General features: G+C 38.3%; 1 protein-coding gene across 2 annotated transcripts in view; it reads right to left on the bottom strand.

Annotated features, from left to right (window-relative positions):
* Positions 1 to 26,444, bottom strand: part of SAMSN1 (SAM domain, SH3 domain and nuclear localization signals 1) — a 166,848-nt gene that overhangs the window by 106,447 nt on the left and 33,957 nt on the right. For both annotated transcript variants that reach the window (XM_058427812.1, XM_032174266.2), the window contains 4 exons: positions 17,439 to 17,479; positions 14,032 to 14,069; positions 10,647 to 10,733; positions 3,292 to 3,368 (listed from right to left, as the gene is read on the bottom strand). In XM_058427812.1, coding sequence (XP_058283795.1) covers positions 3,292 to 3,368; positions 10,647 to 10,733; positions 14,032 to 14,069; positions 17,439 to 17,479 — 243 coding nt within the window. The remainder of the gene's footprint in view (positions 1 to 3,291; positions 3,369 to 10,646; positions 10,734 to 14,031; positions 14,070 to 17,438; positions 17,480 to 26,444) is intronic.

The raw sequence follows: 26,444 nt of genomic DNA, 5'->3' as shown, positions 1-26,444 counted from the left end.
TAAAATCATGAGATATCCCATCTGTGAACAAATATTCATGGCTATAATTTGGACGTTTGTTGTTTCCAAACTTCATGTTGAAATTTGACCCTCAATATTGGATGTGGGGTGATATGGTTTCATTGTGTCCTCATAAAAAATCTCATCTTGAATTGTAATCCCCATAATTCCCACGTGTCAAGGGCGGGATCAGGTGGAGGTAACTGGATCATGGAGGCAGTTTCCCCCATGCTGCTCTCATAATAATAAGTGACTCTCATGAGATCTGATGGTTTTATAAGCATCTGGCATTGCCCCTGCTCGTACTCACTTCGTCCTGCCACCCTGTGAAGAAGGTGCCTGCTTCTCCTCTGCCTTCCGCCAAGGTTGTAAGTTTCCTGAGGCCTCCCCAGCAATGTGGAACTGTGAGTCAATTAAACCTCTTTCCTTTATAAATTACCCAGCCTCGGGTATTTCTTCATAGCATTGTGAGAGAGGACTAATACATGGGGCCTAATGGCAGGTGCTTGGGTTATGGGGCTGGATCCTTCTACAATAGGGTAATGTTCTCCCTCAGTGGTGAGTTCTCACTCTATTAGTTCTTGAGAGCGCTGGTTGTTTCGAAGAGCTTGGCACGCACCTCCCCCTGCCTTGCTTCCTCTTTTGCCTTGGAATCGCTGGGTCCCCTTCACCTTCAGCCATGAGTGGAAGCAGCCTGAGACCTTCACCAAATGCAGATGCCCAATCTTGAACTTTTCAGTCCTCATAATTGTGACCCAAATAAACCTTTTTCTTTATAAACTACCCGGTCTCAGTTATTTCTTTATTTTGTGTTTATTATTGTTTCTTTATTTTGTGTTGTATTATTGCAACACAAAAGGGACTAAGACACCAACTCTCTTGAATTCAAGAGTTTCATGGTTTGTGTACTGAACATTGTCACATAAAAATACCACTTCCTAGGCTCCAGTCATGATGATCCAGGTGAACAGGAGTATGGCACCAAAAGTCTGCTTTTTTAATTAATACTGCAGTTGAGTCTGATACATACAGTTCTCAGGTACACTTGGAAAAACACTTACCTGATAGTCATTTGTTCACTGATGGAAGGCCAAGTTTCATGCCATAGTCCACTCTTATGCCCACTGACAAGCCACTTTGCTACTCACACCAGCTTCTCCGTTAGACTATAGCTCCCTCTCTTCCCTATCTTTCAACAGATGAATTGCATCTCCTTCTCCTCAGTCACAAGGAGTTAATAAATTAATATTTTGTGTAACACTCCTTGTTAAACTATTCTGTCATATACATAAGTGTTTCTTAGTTAAATTCAACTGAATGTCTACTGTGAATAAAATTTAGATAAGACCAGTGCCTACTCCCAAATGAGGATTTTTAGATTAGATGGTTCCGGCTTGTCTGTCACTAGCTATGAATTCCTTCGATCTTTAGTGATACACTATATGGCACAATTGAATGGTTACCATTTGGAAGCACCATTTCTTAGCCAATTTTAACCTTCAGAAGCGTTGTTAGGGTAAAGATTTATCTTTAACCATTTTATTCAAAGAACTTTCTATGTTACTTTCTTCTTTCCACAAAACCGGTCTGTTTTTCTATTAAAAACCTACAGAAGGATTTCCTCTTGACAGAAGGCATGTCTAGTGAGCTATTCCAGTAAACCAGCTGTTATTTTTCTCCTGGCTATCAGACAATGCTTCACTTAGATATTATATCTGAGGTCTCATCTGAATTTAGGAAAATGAGACTGCTTGTTTCAGAGATAATCTTCCAGCTGTGCTTGTGCAAGTCTCATTAAGCCCTTGAAAGAGTAAGAGGAGAAGGAGGGTGAGGGAGAAGAGGGAGAAAAGAGGAGGAGCAATGACAACAAATGAATTTTTAAAAGTATGTCTTAACTACCAGACATAGAACTATAGTGTTTTAATGACAGGTCTCACTGAATCCCATGAAAGTACTGAGATATTTTTTATAGATGTATTTTACAGATGATAAAAACAGGCAGAGAGAGTCTAAGTAAATTGCACAATGCCACATAGCTACTAACAGTCAAAGCAAGATTCAAACTGAGCTCTGTCTCATATCAGAGCTCTCATCCATGTGCTGCAGGAGAACCCACTGGGAGATAGTACACGGGCAATGTGTTACCACGTCTTGTAGCATAGGCCTATCACTCTGGTAGCATCAGAGCAGCCAACAGAAACTCTAGTGGATCAAAATCATGATCTACCATCTGATTTATTGGAGGGCCTCCAACAGCCTCAGGAATCAGGCTGGATTTAGGAATGTGAGCCCCCCTTCCTCACCAAATCAGCACTTTACAATTCATATGCTATGTACCTTCTATCAACTGCACCAAAGAAGTTCAGTTCTAAATTTTCTAATCAAACTATCAGAATGATTAAAGAGAACCTTATGGCTGTCACAAAAAATATCAAAAGTCAGTCTGATGCCTGAATTGGTCTTGTTGACTCATATATCCTCTCTTGTTACAGGGTGAATAGCAAGTATTTGGCTATTGATCAATGTTACGTTACTATTATTAGTGAGGCCAAACATTCAGACATTCTTAATTATCCAAACTCCTGGGCTAATTAATGCAATTTTGAAAGGGATTGGTCAGGACTCACAGTGTTTATGTTTTTTTTTTTGTTGTTGTTGTTTTTGTTTGTTTGTTTGTTTTTGAGACGGAGTCTTGCTCTGTCGCCCAGGCTGGAGTGCAGTGGCGCGATCTCGGCTCACTGCAAGCTCCGCCTCCCGGGTTCACGCCATTCTCCTGCCTCAGCCTCTCCGAGTAGCTGGGACTACAGGCGCCCGCCACCACGCCCGGCTAATTTTTTTTTGTATTTTTAGTAGAGACGGGGTTTCACCGTGGTCTCGATCTCCTGACCTCGTGATCCGCCCACCTCGCTCGGCCTCCCAAAGTGCTGGGATTACAAGCGTGAGCCACCATGCCCGGCCAGTTTATGTTTTTATATAAGTGTTTAGCATAGGTCTTGACAGAGAACATCCCAGTATATTAATTTAGTATTCCCAGAGTTACTTATCAAAAGGCTGTACAGTATGATGTTTTTGCAAAATCAAAATAGTTTATTATCTTATCATCATTGAATTTTTTTATCTATATTTCAATTCACAGGGACATAAGCATATCAATTACAAAACAACCTATAATAACTAAATAGAAAATAGCTAAAAGGCTGTGTAAATATTGTACACTATGCCTTATATATTACAGAGCTGAGTAACAAGACTATTTTCACAAATCATGCAAATGCTGATTATTCACATTACCTGATAGGAAGTTCCTTGTAGAGTTTTTCCGTGATGAGTATGTATGTTGTTACTTAGAAAATCATCTTCATTTAGATCTAAGAAAAGAGATAACTGTTACATACAGAATATCAGACATTACAGGATTTAGGAAGTTTAGGCGCAATTTAACACTCATGTTTTTATTTAGTCTGTAAGACATTACATTGGCTAGGTCAAAAATATTTTTTTTGTTAAATACATGCTATTTTTTTTTACAAGAAACAGATCAAAATAAAATAGAAATTTAACAAAATAGGGATGCCGCTGACCAGCTGTGTCCCTGAGGAAGTGATGGAAATTCACCGTGACTCCCTTTCTTAGTAATAATAGGATTGTGGACTAGCTACAAAAGCCACTTCTAACTTCAAAGTGCTATGACTCCATGCAGTTATCACCTCACCTGTTTCTATTAAACTAAGCTTTCCACCCCTGGCATTTTGAGCTTCATTAGCTTAGGTCTTCTCAACATGAATTATTTATGTTGAAATTGTTCTATGCATGCTTTAGTAAAAGCTTTGCAATGTAGCATCCATTTGCTTGCAGCTAAATGAAACCTTTTCAAATGTAGCAGCACTTCCCTTTTAGCTCCTGCAAATGGGAGCTTCATTTATTTAAGTCTGAAATATATGGTATGTTAAAAGAGGACAAGACTTTATGGGTCACTTAATCCAAGCCTCTTATTTTACAGATAAGGAGAGTGCGACCCAACTTCACCTGGTCACCAGGCCAGTGCCGTTTCCTTTCACTTTCACTCCTATTTACTTGCAACCATTTCTTCAGTTTTCTACTATTCCTCATTCTCATGTTCTGCAGTGGAAGCAGGAACAGGCAAGTCCTATCTTCCATGCACAGTGAAAAATAGGCGCAGATTTTTCTGCAGATCTCCATCATAGCTATAGTTAAAAGATACGTTAAATTCACTGCTCAGTCTCAAAGTTATTTGCCCCAATAACTTAATATTTAAAATGAGAGTAACCATACAACAGAATTCCAGAAAGTACCTAAATTTTAAAATGAGCTGATTTTGTGATCTGGTTCTTTGAATCAAGAATTTATGTCACAGGGTCAGGCTGCTAGAAGCTGAGCTTTTGCAGCTTGGTTTTTAGTTTCTGAATTGGGGGAAAAAATATTGCCTCCCCTCTTTTATTCCTTTCCATCTTGTCCTTTTAGTCACCTTTTTACAGGAATTTTGAATGACTTCTTCTATAAGCATTCTTCTGGGTATAGAAAAAGAACAGTAAAGTGGCCTCCTGTGTTCTAGAATCTGGAATCAAGTTGAGAAAATAAGATACGAATATGTGCAATGCACTTACATAACAACACAAGGCAGAAAAATGAGTGATTCATACACAATACTATGGAGAGAGATCACTATGACTCAGAGAACTTGTGGAAGAGACAGGGCCACAATGGAAGCTTGAAGAATGGATACAGTTTGAAAAAGTGGAAGGAAAGGAAAAGGTGTAAATATAGCAGTGATGCCATGAACGCTGGCCTATTATGCAGCATAAATGGAACATGTTTAATTAAGCGTAGAGATTGAGGCTGGTTAGGCCAGAGGGCAATTCTGGATATAGAGTAAGAAGAGGCAGGGCTGGATAGGTGACTGAGACCAAATTGTAATGGGCCCTGAGTACCAGGTGGAAGAATTTGGGCATAAACCATTAGACCAATGTTGTAAATATAAATATCTACAGAAATCAAATATATAATTAAATGAAGTTAATTAGATCAAGAAGGCAATGGGAATGCTACAGTGAGCTTAAGATCCAGCTCCACAGCTAAAGGGTAGCCATGGCTCTGAGCTCTTTCAGTTGAAGTCACCTGAGACTTTGGGTCCTGGATTGGCACTTTCCCTCCTGTTTTTCAAGGGTATACAAATATACAGATTTTAATGTAAAATTTCCTGATTTTTAAAACACCATATGGCCCCAAACAAGCTTTTCTTCTGAATAAATTCAGCTACAGAGGCACAACTTTACAGCCCCTGCTGTAGAAAATGGGGGAACTTTAAGGGCTGGGACTAAATTAGGCACACTTAAACCTTTGGTGTCTGGTCTTATATGCTTTTATTGATTTATGATTCCCAAATATTACTCTCCAAAAATGTTTTATAAAGACAGAATCTATTTGGTCCTAAGTAGCAGCAAAGGCAGGAGTTGAATTCGACAATATGCAGGCTGTATTTTCCAAAGTTGGCCACAACCATGCCTCCCATTCCTGTGTTTTTATGCAAAGTGACTTTCCCATTCCATCAAGAAATGGAGCCTAATTCTTCTCCTGTTGACTCTGGGGTGATCTTAGTGACTCACTTGTCACAGTAGAGTGCAGTGGAAGTGATATTTTGTGACTTCCAAGGTTAGGTTAAAGAAGCCTTGTACAAGCCGGGGTCAGTGGAGGACCTATATCCCATCTGCTTGAGAGGCTGAGGCAGAGGATTGCTTGAGGCCAGGAGTTTAAGATCAGCTTGGGCAACAGAGTGAGGCCTTGTCTCAAAAAGCAAAAAAACAAAAAAAAATTACAAAACAAGAAAGCTTGCAGCTTCTACCTTGGGTTCTGGGGATGCTCATTCCTAGACGCTTCTTCCTGTGATGTGTGAAGCTCCCTTGCGAATTGCACACACTTGAAACCCAACCCTGAGGCTGGCAGAAGCTGGAGTGACATGAAAAGGCCACATACAGGTTCTGTAGTTGGCTGCCTGGCTGAGCCTGGCCTAACCTAGACTACTTGTCAGACATGTCAGTGAAGGAGCCTCTGTATGACTCCAGCTACCAGATGTTGAAGTCCTCCCCAGTCATTCAAGTCTTCCCAAATGAAGCCTCAGACATCACATTGTGAAGCAGTTCCCCAGCTGAATTACTGACCTGCAAATGTGTAAGCCTGATAAGATGTTCTTTTATACTATTAACTATTGGAATGGTTTGTTTGCCACAATAGATTATCAGAACACGCATGAACTACATCGTAGATTACCAACATCAATGTGCATAAAAATATGCCATCCAGCATAAAAATTGAGATTACAACTGCCCTTCAAATACAGAGGCAGCAAGGGATGATGTAAAAAAAGTTTTTATTTCTAATCAGTTTTTTAGGTTATTCTTGCATAGATACTTCTGAACATATTAATTTTCAAACAGGCAACTATAATCTCAGGAAGAACTCCTCTGAAGAACTGAAGGATCTTAAGATTCATTTGTATAAAACACTAGAAGTCTAAGTGGTCTCATCATTGAATTCAGAAAGCCTTCCTTGGCTATGTGAGGCATCACACCATGCAGTGGGTACCCTTTCCTCAGGGAGTTTATTCTCACCTTGTAAGCAAGCATTTAGAGGTGTGAAGTAGGACTTCCCTCTGGTATTCCTCACGTAGTCCAGTTTGGCCAGAGTTAAATTACCTGCTCTTAGGAAACAAGTTTTTCTAAAATTAAATGTGTGTTTCCTGAAAATTAACCAGAATGGTGAATGTATTTATGAATTTACACCATCTTTTGCCATCTTAAAATTAAGCCACTTGGCATCAGACCAACGAAGAAAAATAATTAATAAGGTCTTGAAAAATTAAGCCAAAATATTTATATGCTTACATTGAAGAGGCTGGCCAAATGATATTGACTAGAATTCAGGAGAGAAATTAGGTTTCAAACCAATGGTAATTCAAATGGTGGACTAGAGCTTCTTTCCACGGTTCTTCTTCTTTATAATTAATTAACCATATGTAAAAAATTTATATTTATTATTTTTTTATTTTTTTTTTTTTTTTTTTTTTGAGAGGATCTCATCTCCAGGGCAGTTCATGGCTGACTGGTTCACTGCAACTCTGCCTCGGTTTACTCCATTCTCTGCCTCACCTCCGAATAGTGGTATAGGCCCCCCAGCCCTTGGGTAATTTTTGTATTTTATAAGGGATGGTTTTGATCTCCTGACCTCATGATCCGCCCACCTCGGCCTCCCAAAGTGCTGGGATTACAGGCGTGAGCCACTGCGCCCGGTCAAGAAGATTTATTTTTACAGTAAGTTTGCAACAGTATAGATGAAGTTAATGTTTCTCTTATTACTAACATTGTTTTCTGACTTTGTCTGGTCCCTCACTTCCCTTACTAACATACGCCACTTTTCCCCAGCTTTTTCTTGTGGAATAGTCTGTCACAGTTACACTGATTGAAAAATTTCTGAATCTCCAAATATGTTTTGTTTCCTTTTTATTATTTTTTAAATGTTGATTTATTTTTATTCTTTGTACTTTCTGGTATAAAATATGAAAACTCTGGTCTTGAAATTATCTTTAATTAAATCATAACTTAATCTTAGGTAAAGTCCAATTCACAGATTCAAAAGTTTGTTCTTCTCAATTCTTTTTTACAAACTAAAGTCAAAATAAATTTAAATATTTTAAAATGGACTTTAACTTACTAAAATAAATATTATCAATATTCTTCCTATCTATAATGCTGAAAATTTAACAATTAACCTGAATTATAGATTAATTTCTCCTCACACCTAAGCTATGCCAATTTTTTAGTTGTAAAGTCCTAAGCATTCAATTTATTCTACATTATTTTACAGATGTAGTCTCTTTTAATAGAACAGATGTAGGCTCAGATAAAAATCTCCTTAGAAGAAGGAAATGGACTAGATAAACTAAAAATATTATGCATCTGGAACTCAGCTTATTCTGATAAATTTGGTCTTAACCTATATAGTACAGTCATGTTGTTGAGCTATGGATTCATACACCAGACAGAAATCTTAGCTAAATATAGCCTATGGAATTTTTTCATCAGGTCCTAATACTCTTTAGGGCTCAAATGCTATTAATAGAATGTGTTAATGTAAAAATATCAATTTGAAATTGAAATTGAGGAAAATTATCTTTTTTTGGCCTTGAATTTTATAAGATTGCTTAGGAGTTAATGTCACTCCTACGGTTTATTTCCCTATATATTTTCTTGTATTCTATTGAAGCTATCTTACAATTTCATCATTAGTATCTAATAAAATCATGTGGGTTGTGGACGACAGCAATGATGTACTTTCCCATCTTTATCTCACTGAACTCCACAGACTGCCTATCCTCAGGCACAGTAAACTACTCTTAAGTAGTTACGCAATTAACAGCTAAAAAGGAGTGTTTAAAATGAGAAAGAAATATTTTAGGTTGATACGTAGGTCACTAATTACTTAGAAATACTCTGAGCCTTCCAAATGAAACCACTATACCCATAAAATTTGAGCCTACAACTTGTGATCTTGAATTTCTCCCTTCAATTTATAATGTTACAGACAGCCTTGGTCTCTGGCCATCAACTCTTCCTAGCATGGCATTAATCTCTAGGAAATGTCCAGTGACTCAACTGCTTCTACTGAAATGTCTGCTGAGGTTCTTGGACACACACATGCACACTCACTCGCTGAACACGCATGGTCACTCAAGACCCTGGGAAATATCAAAGCTGGGAAAAATTCTGTAAAGGCTTTCTTTCTTCCTTCTCTGACAAAGCAACCAGAAGTAACTCACCTAAGGTCAGGATTCTTTGCTGCTTTTTCAGTGTAGCTATAATAGAATTCCCTGCCTATTATTCCCAAATTAACAAAACAAAACAAAAAACATACATAAGAGAAAGGTAGTTTTAGGAAATAGAATGCTTGAAGAAATTTATAGAAAAATTTACATCTAAAATAATCTGTAGCACCATTATACCTTCTTTATCCATAGATCAACATACAGTAATCTAAAAGACAACATGTGCTTATAGAAGGATTAATAGATAGATGGAATGGCGGATGAATAGAGAAACTGATAGACGAATGTTTGATTAACTGACTGAAGGTGTGGATGCATATAGCTGGCATCCATGTGGTAAAGATAGAGTCCAATCCAAACATGACAGAGAGGGAGGTGGAGCAAGGTGGCTGAATAGAACCCTCAGTAATCATCCCTCTCACAGGAATACCAACTTGAATAGTTATTCACACAAGAGAGCACCTCCATAAGTAAGTAAAAATCAGGTGAGTGATCACAATACCTGGTTCTAACACCATATCCTTGAAGGAGGCACTGAAAAAAGTAGGAAAGGTGGTTTTGGATTGCTGACTCCACCCTCCTCCTCTATCTCCTGATAGCATCCTCATGGTGCTGAGAGAGAATCTTTGTTCTTGGGGAAGGGAGAGTAAAGTTATCGTGGGACTTTGCATTGACCTCAGTGCTGTCTCTCACAGTGGAAAGCAACACAGGGCAAAATTCAGCTGTCCACTACAGGGGGAGCATAGAGACTTGCCCCCAAATTCTGACTAGCCCCACCACAGTGGGCTGAAGCACTTTGGCGTCCTAAGTAAACTTGAAAGGCAGTCCAGACAACAAGGCCTGAAATTCCTGGGCAATTCCTGGTGCTGTGCTGGACTCAAAGCCAGTGGAACTGAGGTGCACATGATCCAGTAAGACATCAGCAGGAGTGGCCAAAGGAATGCTTTCATCACCCCTTTCCCAATCCCAGGCAGCACAGCTTGCAGCCTCGGGAGAGACTCCTTCCTTCTGCATAAGGAGAGGACACAGGAGAGTGAAAGGACTTTGTCTTGCAGCCACAGTAGAATAGGGCACTAGGCAAACTCCTAAGGTTCCCAATCCATTCTTCACTCCCAGGTGAATTTCTAGACTCTTGAATCATCAATAGCTAAAATAATCAATTTTTTTCTCATTCCAATAACACTTGGGGGTGAATAGCAAGCAGATCAACTTTTGATACTGTTTTTCATCTTTGTAAACTCTTAAGACTTTCTGTTATATTACTTACCTTCCCAAAGTTAAGTACTTTTAATTATGAAATTACATACTATTAATATGTTATTCTATACCTGACTGCTAATTTGCTGTCCTGGAAATTTTTACATTATAAAATGACTCAATTTTATATTCATAATCAAGGTTATTTCTCTTAAATTTTTTAAGAAGGCTTAAATGTAACTATTAACATATTGATGTTATCTTTAGAGAGTTTTTCATGCTCTAATTTTTAATATATTTTCAAACTTTTTGTACATTAAAACTTTCAGTTTTCTTTCCAATTGCTTATTTGCTTCAGCAGGCAACTTAACCAGATTCCACTTCCTTTCTGTACATGTGTCTATGTGATATATATACACATATGTATATGTATACATGCATATATTAATAGTTTATAATAATGCATATTCTATTCTATCTTATTTGGTTTTCCTTTTTAAGTAGACCACAATGTTCTGCTTATTTTCATGGTGAAAGATGTAAATTTTTCTTACCTGCCCTTTAAACTACTTTGGGAAAATGCAAAGTCAGCTGAACTAAATTTAGTAATTACCTTTTAGCTGACAGGGCCTTCTGATGTGGGAATCATTCTTATGCTTGCTGTGTTCCTGCCAGATTTTGTCATTCACAGTTTTTCCTTCTAAAGTGAAGCAGAGAATTGGTTAGCAGAATTCATAGTAACATTTGTCCGGTAAGTATAAGACATTTGAAATCAAAACAAGTTCAGCATGGGGTTTGTAACTTGGTAAATGATATCTTAAGAGAGCTCTAGTTCTAGGTGATGTGGGAAGTCAGGGACCCCGAACGGAGGGACTGGCTGAAGCCATGGCAGAAGAACATAAATTGTGAAGATTTCATGGACATTTATTAGTTCCCCAAATTAATACTTTTATAATTTCTTACGCCTGTCTTTACTGCAGTCTCTGAACATAAATTGTGAAGATTTCATGGACACTTATCACTTCCCCAATCAATATTCTTGTGATTTCCTATGCCTGTCTTTAATCTCTTAATCCTGTCATCTTCATAAGCTGAGGATGTATGTCGCCTCAGGAACCTGTGATGATTGTGTTAACTGCATAAATTGTTTGTAGAGCATGTGTGTTTGAACAATATCAAATCTGGGCACCGTAAGAACAGGATAACAGCGATTTTCTGGGAACAAAGGAGATAACCTTAAAGTCTGGCTGCCTGTGGGCCGGACACGACAGAGCCATATTTCTCTTATTACCAAAAACAGGTAAGAGAAATATCACTGAATTCTTTCCCCAGTAAGGAATATTAATAATTAACAGCCCTGGGAAAAGAATGCATTCCCAGGGCGGGGCCTCTAAAATGGCCGCCCTAGGAGTGTCTGCCTTATGTAGCTGTAGATAGGGATGAAACATGCCCTAGTCTCCTGCAGCACCCCCAGGCTTGCTAGGATTAGGAAATTCCAGCCTGGTGAATTCTAGTCAGACTGGCTCTCTGCTCTTGAACCGTGACAACGCATGCACAGCAGGACATGGAAGTTCATTAGTGATTCTAGTTTCACCCTGAACTTCTGCCTTGTGATATTTTGTTGCCCTTGAAGCATGTGATCTCTGTGACCCACACCCTATTCATGCACTCCCTCCTCTTTGAATATTGCTTCTAAAAACTTGCTGGTTTTGTGGCTCAGGGGGCATCACGGAACCTGCTGACATGTGATGTCTCCCACAGATATCCAGCTTTAAAATGTCTCCCTTGTGTACTCTTTCCCTTTATTTCTCAGACCGGCTGACACTTAGAGAAATAAAAAGAACCCACGTTGAATTATCAGTGGCGGGTTCCCCCATATCAGGGAGTTCCAGTCCTTCATGGACAACTGCAGGTATCCTGTGGGCTACCCACTTATTCCCATGAACTACATAGGTACCTCACCATATATGATAGAATGCTGTTACTCTAACGTCTCTTGATAGCTTATGATTGCATTATTCTTTGTAGTTTTCTTGAATTCATAACCAATTATTATTACTTTTCTGAGACAGCATCTTACTCTGTTGCCCAGGTTGGAGTACAGTGGTGTGATCATAGCTCATTGCAGCCTCAAATTCCTGGGCCATAGCTATCCTCCTGCCTCAATTTCCCAAGTAGTTGAAACTACAGTCATGTGCCACAATGACAGGCACATTTTTTTTTTTTTTGTAAAGACAGGGTCATAATCAATTTTTTTTATTCATCCTTAAAAGGTTAAACTATCCTTACCCTCTAGATTCTCCATCATTTCTGACAAGCTAATTGTGTAGAAAGAACATTGAGCTGTGATAGTTTCAAGAAACTCTAAGATCCTTGAATGGAATATAAATGATTTACTCAGCTTTGTCCTCCCAACATCTAAAGCAGGGCCTGGACATGTGAAGAAATAAATTGCACCGAATGGAAAATTGGAGTCCCTTCTAAATTACCTACTACAGATAAATCATTCTACATATTGTATCATACATTGATAAAACAAATGTTGAATAATGCAATCTATGCATAGCATGAAGAAAAACTCAGCATGCTGTGTTGTTTCTAAAGTCACTATTTGCTCATATGTTTTGATTATAGAAAAGGCAGTTGATCATCAAGAACTGTGTTAGGATAGAAATATTGGTTGTACTGTATGTGCATGCAGAATAGACTGAGAATGGATCTAGATGAAAAATAAAATGTTGCCTTACTTCCTTTTATTTAAGACTGTGCACTATTCAAATTAGGGCTGATATTCAAAATATTTAACAACGAGTGACTGCAGGACCCTGATAGGATCCAGCACCTATAGATGCTACTGCTGGGAGAATTGAAACCTGATTAAAACGCAGATATCCTTCAAAGTTGTACCCATTGTGGGGTATCACCTTAGTCAGAATGAGCTTTTTAGATCCTACCAGGAAATTGGTTTTTAAAAAAGAAGGAAATGGGTACGAGCACCTGACTCCTCTGCTGGGGAGAAGGAAAGGGAAAAGGGTACCCACAAGTTTGGCACACTACATTAAAAAAAATTATTGAGGCCAGGCACGGTGGCTCACACCTGTAATCCCAGCACTTTGAGAGGCCGAGGCGGGTGGATCACGAGGTCAAGAGATCGAGACCATCCTGGCCAACATGGTGAAACCCGTCTCTACTAAAAATACAAAAAATTAGCTAGGTGTGATGGCACGCACCTGTAGTCCCAGCTACTCTGGGGGCTGAGGCAGGAGAATTGCTTGAACCCAGGAGGCAGAGGTGGCAGTGAGCCGAGATTGCACCACTGCACTTCCAGCCTGGCAACAGAGCGAGACTCCGTCTTAAAAATAACTAAATAAATAAAATTATTGACTGGATGATCCAGATGTTTCACATTGTGAATGTTTTATAATTACTGACTCCCTATTTGCTGTAAAGTAAAAAGAGAGATAATCTATTAACTTTCTAAAAGTAATGAATAGAAATCGATTTTTACTTTAGAATTAAAATACAAACCAAACTGATTGCATGTATTATTACTATGAATGCTATCACAGAAACTAAAGAGAAGATTTGGTGTGTGAAATGTTGTAGAAGAGACTTTTATAATGAAAGCACTTTCTGCTAATTTTTTATTGTCTCCTAGATTCACAGATCTAAAAAGATCTCTAACAAGTCACCTTGACCATGGAGCAGCCAAGCTACACATGGAGAGCTGGAAGATGAGCAGCCAATGAACTACCAAAGAGGATTATTCTGTTTAAATATAAAAGGAAAATATTGCAAATAAATCAATGATTTCTTTGTCATAGCCATTTAAAGTTAGAATGAAGCCACTTTTAAAAAATGTTGTTCTATATAATTCAAAGACAACTCAATTTGACTTTCATTAATCAGTTTTGTTGCTTTGTGGCAGGAGCAGGAGAAAAGAACTTTTGGGGAGACAGAATATATCGTTTACATTTGTAACCTTAGGAATCACTAACCAAATATTTTATTTTCAGACATAAATCTCCGGAATAACCTGGAAGAATAAAAGAAACAGATATTTAAGTCTAGATTTAATAAATAACATTTTAATCAAACAGAAATTAGAATATGTGCAATACTTTGGGAGCAGAAATAAATTCTACCTCTAACCGAGGTCTACCTATGGTCTTGAATTTTCCTAACCCTAGGTGGCAAATTACAGTAAATACAAGTACAATTTGGGTCTGTAAATTTCTATGCAACATGGAGAAACTGATATTCATAAAACTTGAAAAACATGGGAAGTCATTTTAGGTGAAAGTATCTCAGGATAACCAAATAGTTACTGGGGGGAAAGTGCTTTTCCAAATAATTATGTTAATAAATACAGAAAGAATGATGTAAATAGTATATAACCGTTACATAATCTCTAATAAAATAAAAGATCTGGAAAATAATCACCAATTACTGATAAAGCCTAATTGAAAGGCTGACTGGCAACTTTATGCCAGTGGATCCACCTGATACCATCTGAACCCACTGAGCAATATCACTGTCATAAAAATATGATCATGCTAGTCAATTCATGTGTGGGTGAACACACACATATCTCATAACTAACATTGTTATAGCTTAAGTGTTTTCTACTATTGATATTCTTTACTGTCATTAAATTAAAACCGAGGTTACCCTTTTTTTAAGCTCAAAATTGTGAGCAAAAACATGCATAGATAAGGTTTCCTTTTTGTTAATTTTTTGTTTCCTTTTCATTTTTTAATGCAAAATGGTCAGGACATCTCTTGGCACATAGCAAGCATTCCAAACAAATAAAGCTATTTATAACATTGTAAAGTGAGGTAAGTGAATAACAACGAGACTAGACATAAAGCTTACAATACAACAAAACAGAAAGTATGCAGTCACTGAAGACCAACTTTTAAATATATATATAAATACGTATATTTGAACCTTTTCATACTTTATATGTATTTGAATCTTATCACACTTTGAGATTTAACTAAAAGTTTACAGGAAACGTAGAGTAGAGAAAAAACATGCTTGAAAAAACACAAGGATTCAATCAGCAAAAATCAAAAATCTGGGAAATTCTTCAGGACACAGTCTCCAGTTTCTTCAACAAATAAATGAAAAGACATAAATTAAGAGACATGAACTGAATCCAGCTGAGCTTTTTGGATCCTGATTTAAATAAACCAACTCTGAAAAAGCATTTGAGTCTGTCAGAAATATTTTAATATTGACCGTATATTTGGCAATTTAATGTCATTTGTCTTGTTTTGTTCTAGTGCAGTAATGGTATTGTGATTACGCTTTTTAAAAAATAATTCTTATTTTTTAATAACATACACTGAAGCATGAAATTATGTGTCTGGCATCTGCCTTATTAATACAAAAACAGTGGGGATGCAGTTGAGGGAGTAGAATGAGTAGAAATAAAATTGACTATAGGTTGATCCTTGTTTAAGTTTGGTGATATGAGTTTATCATTAACTCTTCCCCTATGTATGATTGAAAATTTCCATTATAAAATGTTTGGAAACAGAAACATGCTGACTTGACCGTGCTAATCAATTCATGTGTGTGGGTAAACACACACATATCTCATCACTAACTGTTATAGCTTAAGTGTTTTCCACTATTCATATTCTTGATAGTCATGTGCTCGCTTCAGCAGCACAGATACATATTCTTGAGAGTCATTAAATTAAAACGAAGGTTACCCTTTTTAAGCTCAAAATTGTAAGCAAAAACATGCCTATATAAGGTTTCCTTTTTCTTAATCTTTTGTTTGTTTTTAATTTTTTAATGCAAAATGCTTAGGACATCTCTTGGCATAGAGCAAGAATTCCAAACAAATAAAGCTGTTTATAATACTGTAAAGTCAGGTAGGCGTGTAACAACATGAGACATCCTTTCCATCAGGAGAGTGGTGGGCAAAAAAAAAAAAATAAGGAACTCAAATTTCAATTTTATTTTAATTGCTTGCAATCTGAGGCCCACCTTAACTGATCTGGTTTATGTTGGAAAAATTGTAAATTGGTCAGCATCAGACACTTTCCCTTTAATTCAATCCTCCTACTGTCGTCTATGTTTTGGTAGCCTATATTCTGTGGAAGCATCAATCATAAGCCAACAATTACTATTTTGTTTAAGTACGTTCCTTGGAATTAGTGAATTTTTTATTCATGGTCAGAAAAACAGCCTCACATACATGGCGATAAGACTGAGAAAGGCCCGGCCAGGCGCGGTGGCTCACGCTTGTAATCCCAGCACTTTGGGAGGCCGAGGCGGGTGGATCACGAGGTCAGGAGATCGAGACCACGGTGAAACCCCGTCTCTACTAAAAATACAAAAAATTAGCCGGGCGTGGTGGCGGGCGCCTGCAGTCCCAGCTACTCGGAGAGCCTGAGGCAGGAGAATGGCGTGAACCCGGGAGGCGGAGCTTGCAGTGAGCCGAGATCGCGCCACTGCACTCCAGCCTGGGCGACAGAGCCAGTCTCAAAAAAAAAAAAAAAAAAAAGACTGAGAAAGGCCCTGCCAAAGCCCCTTCTTTACTCCACCTCATGCTTAAAATGCCAGTGTTGTAGTTTAAATAGTTAATTGTAACTAAAATACAACTACACCAGCCTGACAGATCCCTAAGCTGTTAGTCACCCAATTACCTACTTACTATGGATATGTTTTATATTTTTAACTGGGAGAAAGCTTTGAGCAGGGGGAAAAAAAAAGAAAAAAAAAAAAGGAAAGAATATGAAAAAGCACAGAGTGCCTGGGTGGGAATAGAATAAGAACTTTTGAGAAAAAGGACACCCAGAGAGAACATCACGTAATTCACAACTGGCCTCAGACCAATCCAGGGTGTGAGGAAGCCATTCTTCTGTATCCTCGACAACCAATCTGAAAGTTTCCCCATAAACCGGCTTCCTGCCCATGTGTAGTTCCTGCTTATCAATTAAAATCCCATTACCTTATGCAACATGTGTATGTCATATCCTCTGGCAGCTGGATGTGCTGAACGTAAAGCCAGGCCTGACCTAAATAACCTGAAACTCTTTGCAAACACATTTTTATGTGGATTAGAAAAATGCTTCAGAAGAGTTATAGTTCACTGATAGAAATATGTTTTTATGTAGGCTCCCACTTTAATCTAGGCCTGGTTTAGACACATGTTTCTTCTGAAAATTTAATTTTCACATCCCTGTCTACTGGAATGTCACAACACAGCTTTCCCATGCATCAGCATAAACAGAGAAATGGTAGCAAAGCAATCCACATCTAGATTTGTACATGACAGCTGCAAAAAAAAAAAAAAAAAGTATTTTGGCACAAAGTCCACTAAAAATTCACATTCAACATTACAGAACTAAAGGAATATGAAGTTTACCCAGTAAATTTGACTTACTTTCTCTTTTTTGGTTTTGCATTCTCCAAATTAGAAACTCCCTGTAAAATAAAATAAAATGAATAAAATAAAATAAATAACATAAAATAAGACAAAACTATACCAAGAGATCTGAAAGAGCATTCATTTTCTAGTATAATCCAAATGTAGTTCCTTTTGCCTTTTCCCTAGTAAAAAAGACTGATATGTCCCCCGTTGTATTTTAGTAATGTGTCACAGAAGTTTGGCTCAAATTTTAACTTTTTTTTTCCTTTTGTCTTTGTAACTTTGAGAAAGGTAGGATGTTTCTTTTATTAAGTAGGGCTTATATCTTATTTTAAGCCCTTGCCAGTTTAAAAAAAAACAACAGTTCTTTTAAATTAAAACATCCAATTAAATCCTCATTATCTAAACCTTCTGTCCCTCCATCAATCCACCAAAACCAAGGAGAGAGACACATACCAGGGTGTGTTAGTTGTATCATAGAGTGCCTTCATTTGAGAAAGATGGAAAGTAGCCTATCACAATACCCTGAGGGTGTTGAAGTGTATCCGTGATTCATCTGACCTTTTTATTCAGATCAAGTGACAGTTGTGTAAAATCCCTTACACTTTTGGGGAAAGAATTTGTCACATTTTTCACCATCCTTGAAAGAGGTTCAACTGCCCTAGACACCTTTAAAAGCACTTCAGATTCTGTCTTTATTATTCACCTACTCCTCCATTTAAAAAACATTCACTGAATATCTACATGAAAGGCAACTCATTGTGTTCTGGAGAGGTTCATTTGTTTGGCATGGTAGGAATTTGCATACTAAAGAAAATTGCAACCAATATTCTACTTTTGAGGGGAAAAAAACACAAATGCTAAGGCTAAGAGGAAAGGTGAATGGAAACCAGAAAAAGGAAGTTTGATTCTATTATTCCGGTCATTAATAGTACCAGCCTGAGCACAGTGAAATCCAAGATAACCTTTCCCCAAGATAGTGATCAAAGGGGCCATTTATCTAATCTATATTTTGTTTATATCAAGATTTTTAACTGCAGAGGACAATTTGAATTTTTGATTTTCCTAGTGGTTGAGCAGAGCGTTACTAAAACCCCACACACTGAAACAGTCAGTCCCTGAACTCAAGGAGCACGTATTACCAAGTTTGAAATACTTGTGCATGACCCATAGGACATTGCTTGTAGGTAAGAGGTGGTGGATGGGGGTTGTAGGTAAGGACGTGGGAAGCATGAATTAAGCCCTAATGTGAGTGAGGATATCAGCAGGCCTTTGAGGAGTTAGTGGTCGGATGGACCACTCCTTCCATTCTCTATGCTTTGTCATCCTGTGCCCTAAAAGTATACAATCTCTATTCGAGGTCTTTTCCTGAAATTTTTAGGTCTTGGGCTAGATCTCTCCAAACCTCAGATTAGAACCTAATTGTGTTCCTTGCCCCACAATCAGTAGCCACTCACATTTAACAAGCTTTGTGACGATCATGAGCAAAGAGGATGGCCATCCATCTTTGTAGTAGAGTTCTTCTGTTATGTATATTTGGAACTCACTGGGAAAGAACAAGCAAGCTCCATGTTCCACAGTCTATGCAATCGGGACCAAATAGGTCTCAATAGTTAAAATCCATCATCCTGAGTCTCATTAGTTTGTCGTATGGGTTTAGATAAATCTCTTCGGATTATGAATGTTGCCCTCTTCAAAATAGTCTACCTTTTGTGAGAATAGACAAGATTTGCAATAAGGAATATGGGAAACATTCGATACCTTTTAATTTTTAATTATTCAGGTCACAGTATTTTGGAACCAACTTCTTATATCAGTATTCCTCTGCCTTTGCTATCAAAGAGATTAACTCCAGATGGCTCACAAAATTTATATGCAATTGAGCAAGAGAGTTTGAATCTGGAAAGAAGACATATTACGCAAACATAGTCTCCTGTATCACCTGGGTGAAGCTTTTGTTAATACAATTAGGTATGGGACCCACACAAAGCTTAAACACTTGTAACAGCTGATTGTGGTGAAAGGAATGTAATTAGCTTCTGGTTTGAAGTTTGGAGACATCCAGACTGAGATTAAAGTAATTTCCTAAGACCACAAATAGAGATTGGTTACTTTTACTATGTGTGTTGTCACAGTATTCTCTAGGGACTATCCACTTTGTTCTGGTTTTACTGGAATTGGGGTCATCCAATTTTTCCTCATGATGAATCAGTTTAGGTTTGGGAAATTTTGTTAAAAGACTTTCTTCTAATGAATATTTCGGGCAAAAAATTGAGCTGAAACTTCTTTTTAATCTCTATTAAGATGAAAGAGTTAATGTAGTTCTCCTTAGGCAACCTGCTTCCTACAAGAGTAGGGAGAGTCAGGCACATTAAATGTGGGTCTGGAGTGTGATTATATGAGGAAGAGGGATTACTTAAACAGGCCAACATCTACTTAATTAGAATAATAGGTCTATTCCCTTGGTGTTGCCTAGTTGTAGATTACTACTGAACTGTTTAAGCAATTTTTAGTACTGCTTATACCAGACTCAAAGCAGCTGTGGAAAATGTAAATGGCTCTCAATTCTGACTGCTGCTTACATAAGCAGACTGTCACGTACATTGCAGTTCATACGCTGGGTACTTTATTCCTAGAGGGGCAAGTCAAAGAAATACTACATACAGTTTTATTTTTAGAACCACAGCTGTGTGTGTGTGTGTGTGTGTGTGTGTGTGTGTGTGTGTGTGTGTCTGTGTGTTCTACTCTAAATTCCAAAAGGAAGATACCACTTCAGAGAGTTATTTCAGTGAAAAAATGTCTAGTCCTTTAATTTGACATTTGCCATGAATACTGGGTAAAACTTAACTCCTGTTAGCCTTCACTTCAGTATCCCCTAAGTTAGGCAGTAATCATTCTTCTTACCTTTCATTCACTAGGGAATGTGTGGCTTAATTTTATTTTTCTCCCTAGCAATTGTTAGAAAATAAAAAATGAAATATAGAAAAATTATTACAAATGAACCAACAGAAACTAAGGAACATTTCCAAGCTGTGTTATTTTTAAGGTAAATGAGGGTAGACTCTAAGAGCAAAGCACTTCCATATATAAAATTAGGTCAAAGTTTTAAAAAATAGAGAAGATGTACCTTAAAAGAACAGATAAATTGTAGATATCAAATATATTTCTATTCTCATGCAGAGGTTACAGATGACTATCCTCTGGGATTGAGCCTAATATGTGCCTGTTTCTTGCTTTATTGGTTTGTAAACCTCACTTTCAAATTACAAAGTCAAAAGGAAAAATGTAAATATGTCAGGAGTTGTTGTTGCCTACCTAATGGAAATGTGAAAGGTGATTCTGTCCCAGAGAAAACTGATTGGCAGTAATTGATGATGTAAATCCCATGGTGAATTTTTAGGACTGTAGAGCTGATGCAAACTTTGATTTGAAAATGAAAAAATTGAGGCTCAAAACGATAAATGGACTCATTTAGGATCAAGCATATAGTGCTTTACCTTAACTAAATATTGGTGGATTTAAAACATTTCTAATGTATATATTTTTTTTTTGGAATTGCACAAGTCATTCATTTCTACATTCACATTTTATTCAACAAACACTTATTGAACATCTACTATGTACCAGACACTGTTGTAGGGGAGAAAAGATTTATTTCCTCACCTATCACAAAGTTCATGGCTGATATTCCTATAACAAAAGAGAGATTAGCAGGATAAAATAATGCACACTTATTTAATAAGTTTTATGTGGCATAAACCTTCAGAAATGAAGTCCCTAAAACTCAGAGAAAAGTGTATTTTTTTAATTGCCGTGCAGAAATATGATTGGAAGACAAAAGGTATGATCTGATGGTAATAAACTGGAGGGAATTTAGCAAGGCCTGTTTGTTCAACGTCTTCTTGGCCTCTGTGTGACATCCCTTTTCTCTGAGTATAGGGCAGAATATCTGCCATTTGAGAGCCTTCAGAGGAGGACAAGAGGAGAGTAATTCAGAGAGCGATCTTCTTAGATTTTACGGCCTGCTTCAGGGTAGAAGGAGAGAGGGGGAATTATAATTCTACGGCCTGTTTCAGGGGAGAGAGGGGCAATGGAAATTTCAGTTTCTATGGTCCACTTTAGGAGAGAAGGGACAAGAGAAAATCAGAGATATCTTCCTGCTTCTGCTGTTTTCTTAATTTCCTTCACTTCAAGATAGTCAGTGATATGGCTAGGCTTTGTGTCCCCACCCAAATCTCATCTTGAATTGTAATCCCTAGGTGTTGAGGGAGGAAGTTGGGGGGAATTGGGTCATGGGGGTGGTTTTCCCTATGCTGTTCTCATGATACTGAGTGAGTTCTCACGAGATGTGATGGTTTCATAAGTGGTTAACAGTTTCTCCTACACACGCATTTCTCTCTCCTGCCACCACGTGAAGAAGGTACGTTCTGCCTGCTTCCCCTTCTGTCATGATTGTAAGTTTCCTGAGGCCTCCCTCACAGTGGTTTGACTATGAGTCCATTAAACCTCTTTCCTTTATAGATTGCCCAGTTCTGGGTATTTCTTTATAGCAGTGTGAACATGGTCTAATACATTCAGTATGCCAATGTGTTCTATTTTAAGGTAGCATTTCATGTATCCCTCATTGTTTTAGATGCAAAAAAGAATTGCAAGTAGTCTTTCTTTCAATTATCTATCACCAATGACTGTTGATCTCAGAATCCTATTGAATTCCATTTTTTTAGCTTTAAAGATTAAATGAGTTAACCTATATAAAATCCTTACATGATGTCAAACACACTGGAGATACATACAGATGATATTTCTCATTAGATAAATTGTTTATTAATAGTTACATAGAATTCTGATTTTGAAGTGAATTGAACATGGGTACAAACACATATGTAAATATGTATAACACACATATAAATTCCTATTAAAGTAAGCTAATTCAATTTCTATTTTGTTTAATTCATTCTCTTGCAAAAATGAAGATTGTTCACTTGCATAACTAAAATGGTTATATTAATATTAAAATATAGTGATTCCAAGAATGCCACATGCAAACTGAATAAGTATGTTTCTGGATATTTCTTGGTTTCCTATGTTTCAACAAATTTCCTACAGATTTTCAAAGAAGACATGACAGTTCACTTTTAAAATTCCAATAGACATGTGGCAAAGAGGATGATTATGAAACTTCAAAGTTAATAGACAGGGTGGTTCCAAGATGGCTGAATAGGAACACCTCCAGTCTACAGCTCCCATCACGAGCAACACAGAAGACAGGTGATTTCTGCATTTCCATCTGAGGTACTGGGTTCATCTCACAGCGGCTTGTCAGACAGTGGGTGCAGGACAGTGGGTGCAGTCCACCGAGTGTGAGCTGAAGCAGGACGAGGCATAACCTCACCTGGGAAGTGCAAGGGGCGAGGGAATCCTCTTTCCTAGCCAAGGGAAGCTGTGACAGACAGCACCTGGAAAATCGGGTCACTCCCACCCTAATACTGCACTTTTCCAACAGTCTTAGCAAACGACACTCCAGGAGATTATATCCCGTGCTTGGTTCAGAGGATCCCAAGCCCACAGAGCCTCACTCATTGCTAGCACAGCAGTCTGAGATCAAACTGCAAGGTGGCAGTGAGGCTGGGGGAGGGGTGCCCACCATTGCTGAGGCTTGAGTAGATAAACAAAGTGGCTGGGAAGCTCGAACTGGATGGAGCCCACCGCAGCTCAAGGAGGCCTGCCTGCCTCTGTAGACTTCACCTCTGGGGGCAGGGCTAGCCAAACAAAAGGCAGCAGAAACCTCTGCAGACTTAAATGTCCCTGTATGACAGCTTTGAAGAGAGTAGTGGTTCTCCCAGCATGGAGTTAGAGATCTGAGAATGGACAGACTACCCCCTCAAGTGGGTCCCTGACCCTCGAGTAGCCTAACTGGGAGGCACACCCCAGTAGGGGCAGACTGACACCCAACATGGCTGGGTACTCCTCTGAGATGAAGCTTCCAGAGGAACGATCAGGCAGCAACATTTGCTGTTCAGCAATGTTCTCTGTTCTGCAGCCTCCGCTGCTGGTACCCAGGCAAACAGGGTCTGGAGTGGACCTCCAGCAAACACCAACATACCTGCAGCTGAGGGTCCTTATTGTTAGAAGGAAAACTAACAAACAGAAAGGACATCCACACCAAAACCCCATCTGTACATCACCATCATCAAACACCAAAGGTAGATAAAACCACAAAGATTGGGAAAAAACAGACCAGAAAAGCTGAAAATTCTAAAAATCAGAATGCCTCTCCTCCCTCAAAGGAATGCAGCTTGTCACCAGCAACGGAACAAAGCTGGACAGAGAATGACTTTGACAAGTTGAGAGAAGAAGGCTTCAGACTGTCAAACTTCTCCGAGCTAAAGGAGGAAGTTCGAACCCATCGCAAAGAAGCTAAAAACCTTGGAAAAAGATTAGACAAATGGCTAACTAGAATAACCAGTGTAGAGAAGTCCTTAAATGACCTGATGAAGCTGAAAACCATGGTACGAGAACTACGTGATGAATCCACAAGCTTCAGTAGCCAATTCGATCAATGGGAAGAAAGGGTATCAGTGATTGAAGATCAAATGAATGAAATGAAGTGAGAAGAGTTTAGAGAAAAAAGAGTAAGAAGAAATGAACAAAGCCTCTAAGAATTATGGGACTATGTGAAAAGACCAAATCTACATCTGATTGGTGTACCTGAAAGTGACGGGGAGAATGGAACCAAGTTGGAAAATGCTCTGCAGGATATTATCCAGGAGAACTTCCCCAACCTAGCAAGGCAGGCCAACATTCAAATTCAGGAAATACAGAGAATGCCACAAAGATTCTCCTCGAGAAGAGCAACTCCAAGACACATAATTGTCAGATTCATCAAAGTTGAAATGAAGGAAAAAATGTTAAAGGCAGCCAGAGAGAAAGGTCAGGTTACCCACAAAGGGAAGCCCATCAGACTAACAGCTGATCTCTCAGCAGAAACTCTACAAGCCAGAAGAGAGTGGGGGCCAATATTCAACATTCTTAAAGAAAAGAATTTTCAGCCCACAATTTCATATCCAACCAAACCAAGCTTCATAAGTGAAGGAGAAATAAAGTCCTTTACAGACAAGCAAATGCTGAGAGATTTTGTCACCACCAGGCCTGCCCTACAAGAGCTCCTCAAGGAAGCACTAAACATGGAAAGGAACAACCGGTACCAGCCACTGCAAAAACATGCCAAATTGTAAAGTCCATCGATGCTAGGAAGAAACTGCATCAACTAACGCGCAAAATAACCAGCTAACATCATAATGACAGGATCAAATTCACACAAAACAATATTAACTTTAAATGTAAATGGGCTAAATGCTCCAATTAAAAGACACAGATTGGCAAATTGGATAAAGAGTCAAGACCCATCAGCATCAGTGTGCTGTATTCAGGAAACCCATCTCACGTGCAGAGACACACATAGGCTCAAAATAATGGGATGAAAGAAGATCTACCAAAAAAATGGAAAACATAAAAAGGCAGGGATTGCAATCCTAGTCTCTGATAAAACAGGCTTTAAACCAAAACAGATCAAAAGAGACAAAGAAGACCATTACATAATGGTAAAGGGATCAATTCAACAAGCCGAGCTAACTATCCTAAATACATATGCACCCAATACAGAAGCACCGATATTCATAAAGCAAGTCCTTAGAGACATACAAAGAGACTTAGACTCCCACACAATAATAATGGGAGACTTTAACACCCCACTGTCAACATTAGAAACATCAACAAGACAGAAAGTTCACAAGGATATCCAGGAATTGAACTCAGCTCTTCACCAAGTGGACCTAATAGACATCTATAGAACTCTCCACCCCAAATCAACAGAATATACATTCTTCTCAGCACCACACTGCACTTATTCCAAAATTGACCATATAGTTGGAAGTAAAGCACTCCTCAGCAAATGTAAAAGAACAGAAATTATAACAAACTGTCTCTCAGACCACAGTGCAATCAAACTAGAACTCAGGATTAAGAAAGTCACTCAAAACTGCTCAACTACATGGAAACGGAACAAACTGCTCTTGAATGACTACTGGGTACATAACGAAATGAAGACAGAAATAAAGATGTTCTTAGAAACTAGTGAGAACAAAGACACAACATGCCAGAATCTCTGGAACACATTTAAAGAAATGTGTAGAGGGAAATTTATAGCACTAAATGCCCACAAGAGAAAGCAGGGAAGATCTAAAATCAACACCCTAACATCACAATTAAAAGAACTAGAGAATCAAGAGCAAACACATTCAAAAGCTAGCAGAAGGCAAGAAATAAGTAAGATCAGAGGAGAACTGAAGGAAATAGAGATACAAAAAAACCCTTCAAAAAATCAATGAACCCAGGAGCTGGTTTTTTGAAAAGATCAACAAAATTGATAGACCGCTGGCAATACTAATAAGGAAGAAAAGAGAAAAGAATCAAATAGATGCAATAAGAAATGACAAAGGGGATATCACCACCGATCCCACAGAAATACAAAATACCATCAGAGAATACTACAAACACCTCTATGCAAATAAACTAGAAAATCTAGAAGAAATGGATAAATTCCTAGACACATACACCCTCCCAAGACTAAACCAGGAAGAAGGTGAATCCCTGAATAGACCACTAACAGGCTCTGAAATTGAGGCAATAATTAATAGCCTACCAACCAAAAACAGTCCAGGACCAGATGGATTCACAGCCAAATTCTACCAGAGGTACAAGGAGGAGCTGGTACCATTCCTTCTGAAACTATTCCAATCAATAGAAAAAGAGGGAATCCTCCCTAACTCATTTTATGAGGCCAGCATCATCCTGATACCAAAGGCTGGCAGAGACACAACCAAAAAAGAGAATTTTAGACCAATATCCCTGATGAACATCGATGCAAAAATCCTCAATAAAATACTGGCAAACCGAATCCAGCAGCACATCAAAAAGCTTATCTACCATGATCAAGTGGGCTTCATCCCTGGGATGCAAGGC

Source organism: Hylobates moloch, unplaced genomic scaffold (genome assembly GCF_009828535.3).
Source record: "Hylobates moloch isolate HMO894 unplaced genomic scaffold, HMol_V3 SCAFFOLD_14, whole genome shotgun sequence".
NCBI classification, from domain to species: Eukaryota; Metazoa; Chordata; class Mammalia; order Primates; family Hylobatidae; genus Hylobates; species Hylobates moloch.
This window is presented reverse-complemented; position numbering and strand designations above follow the sequence as displayed.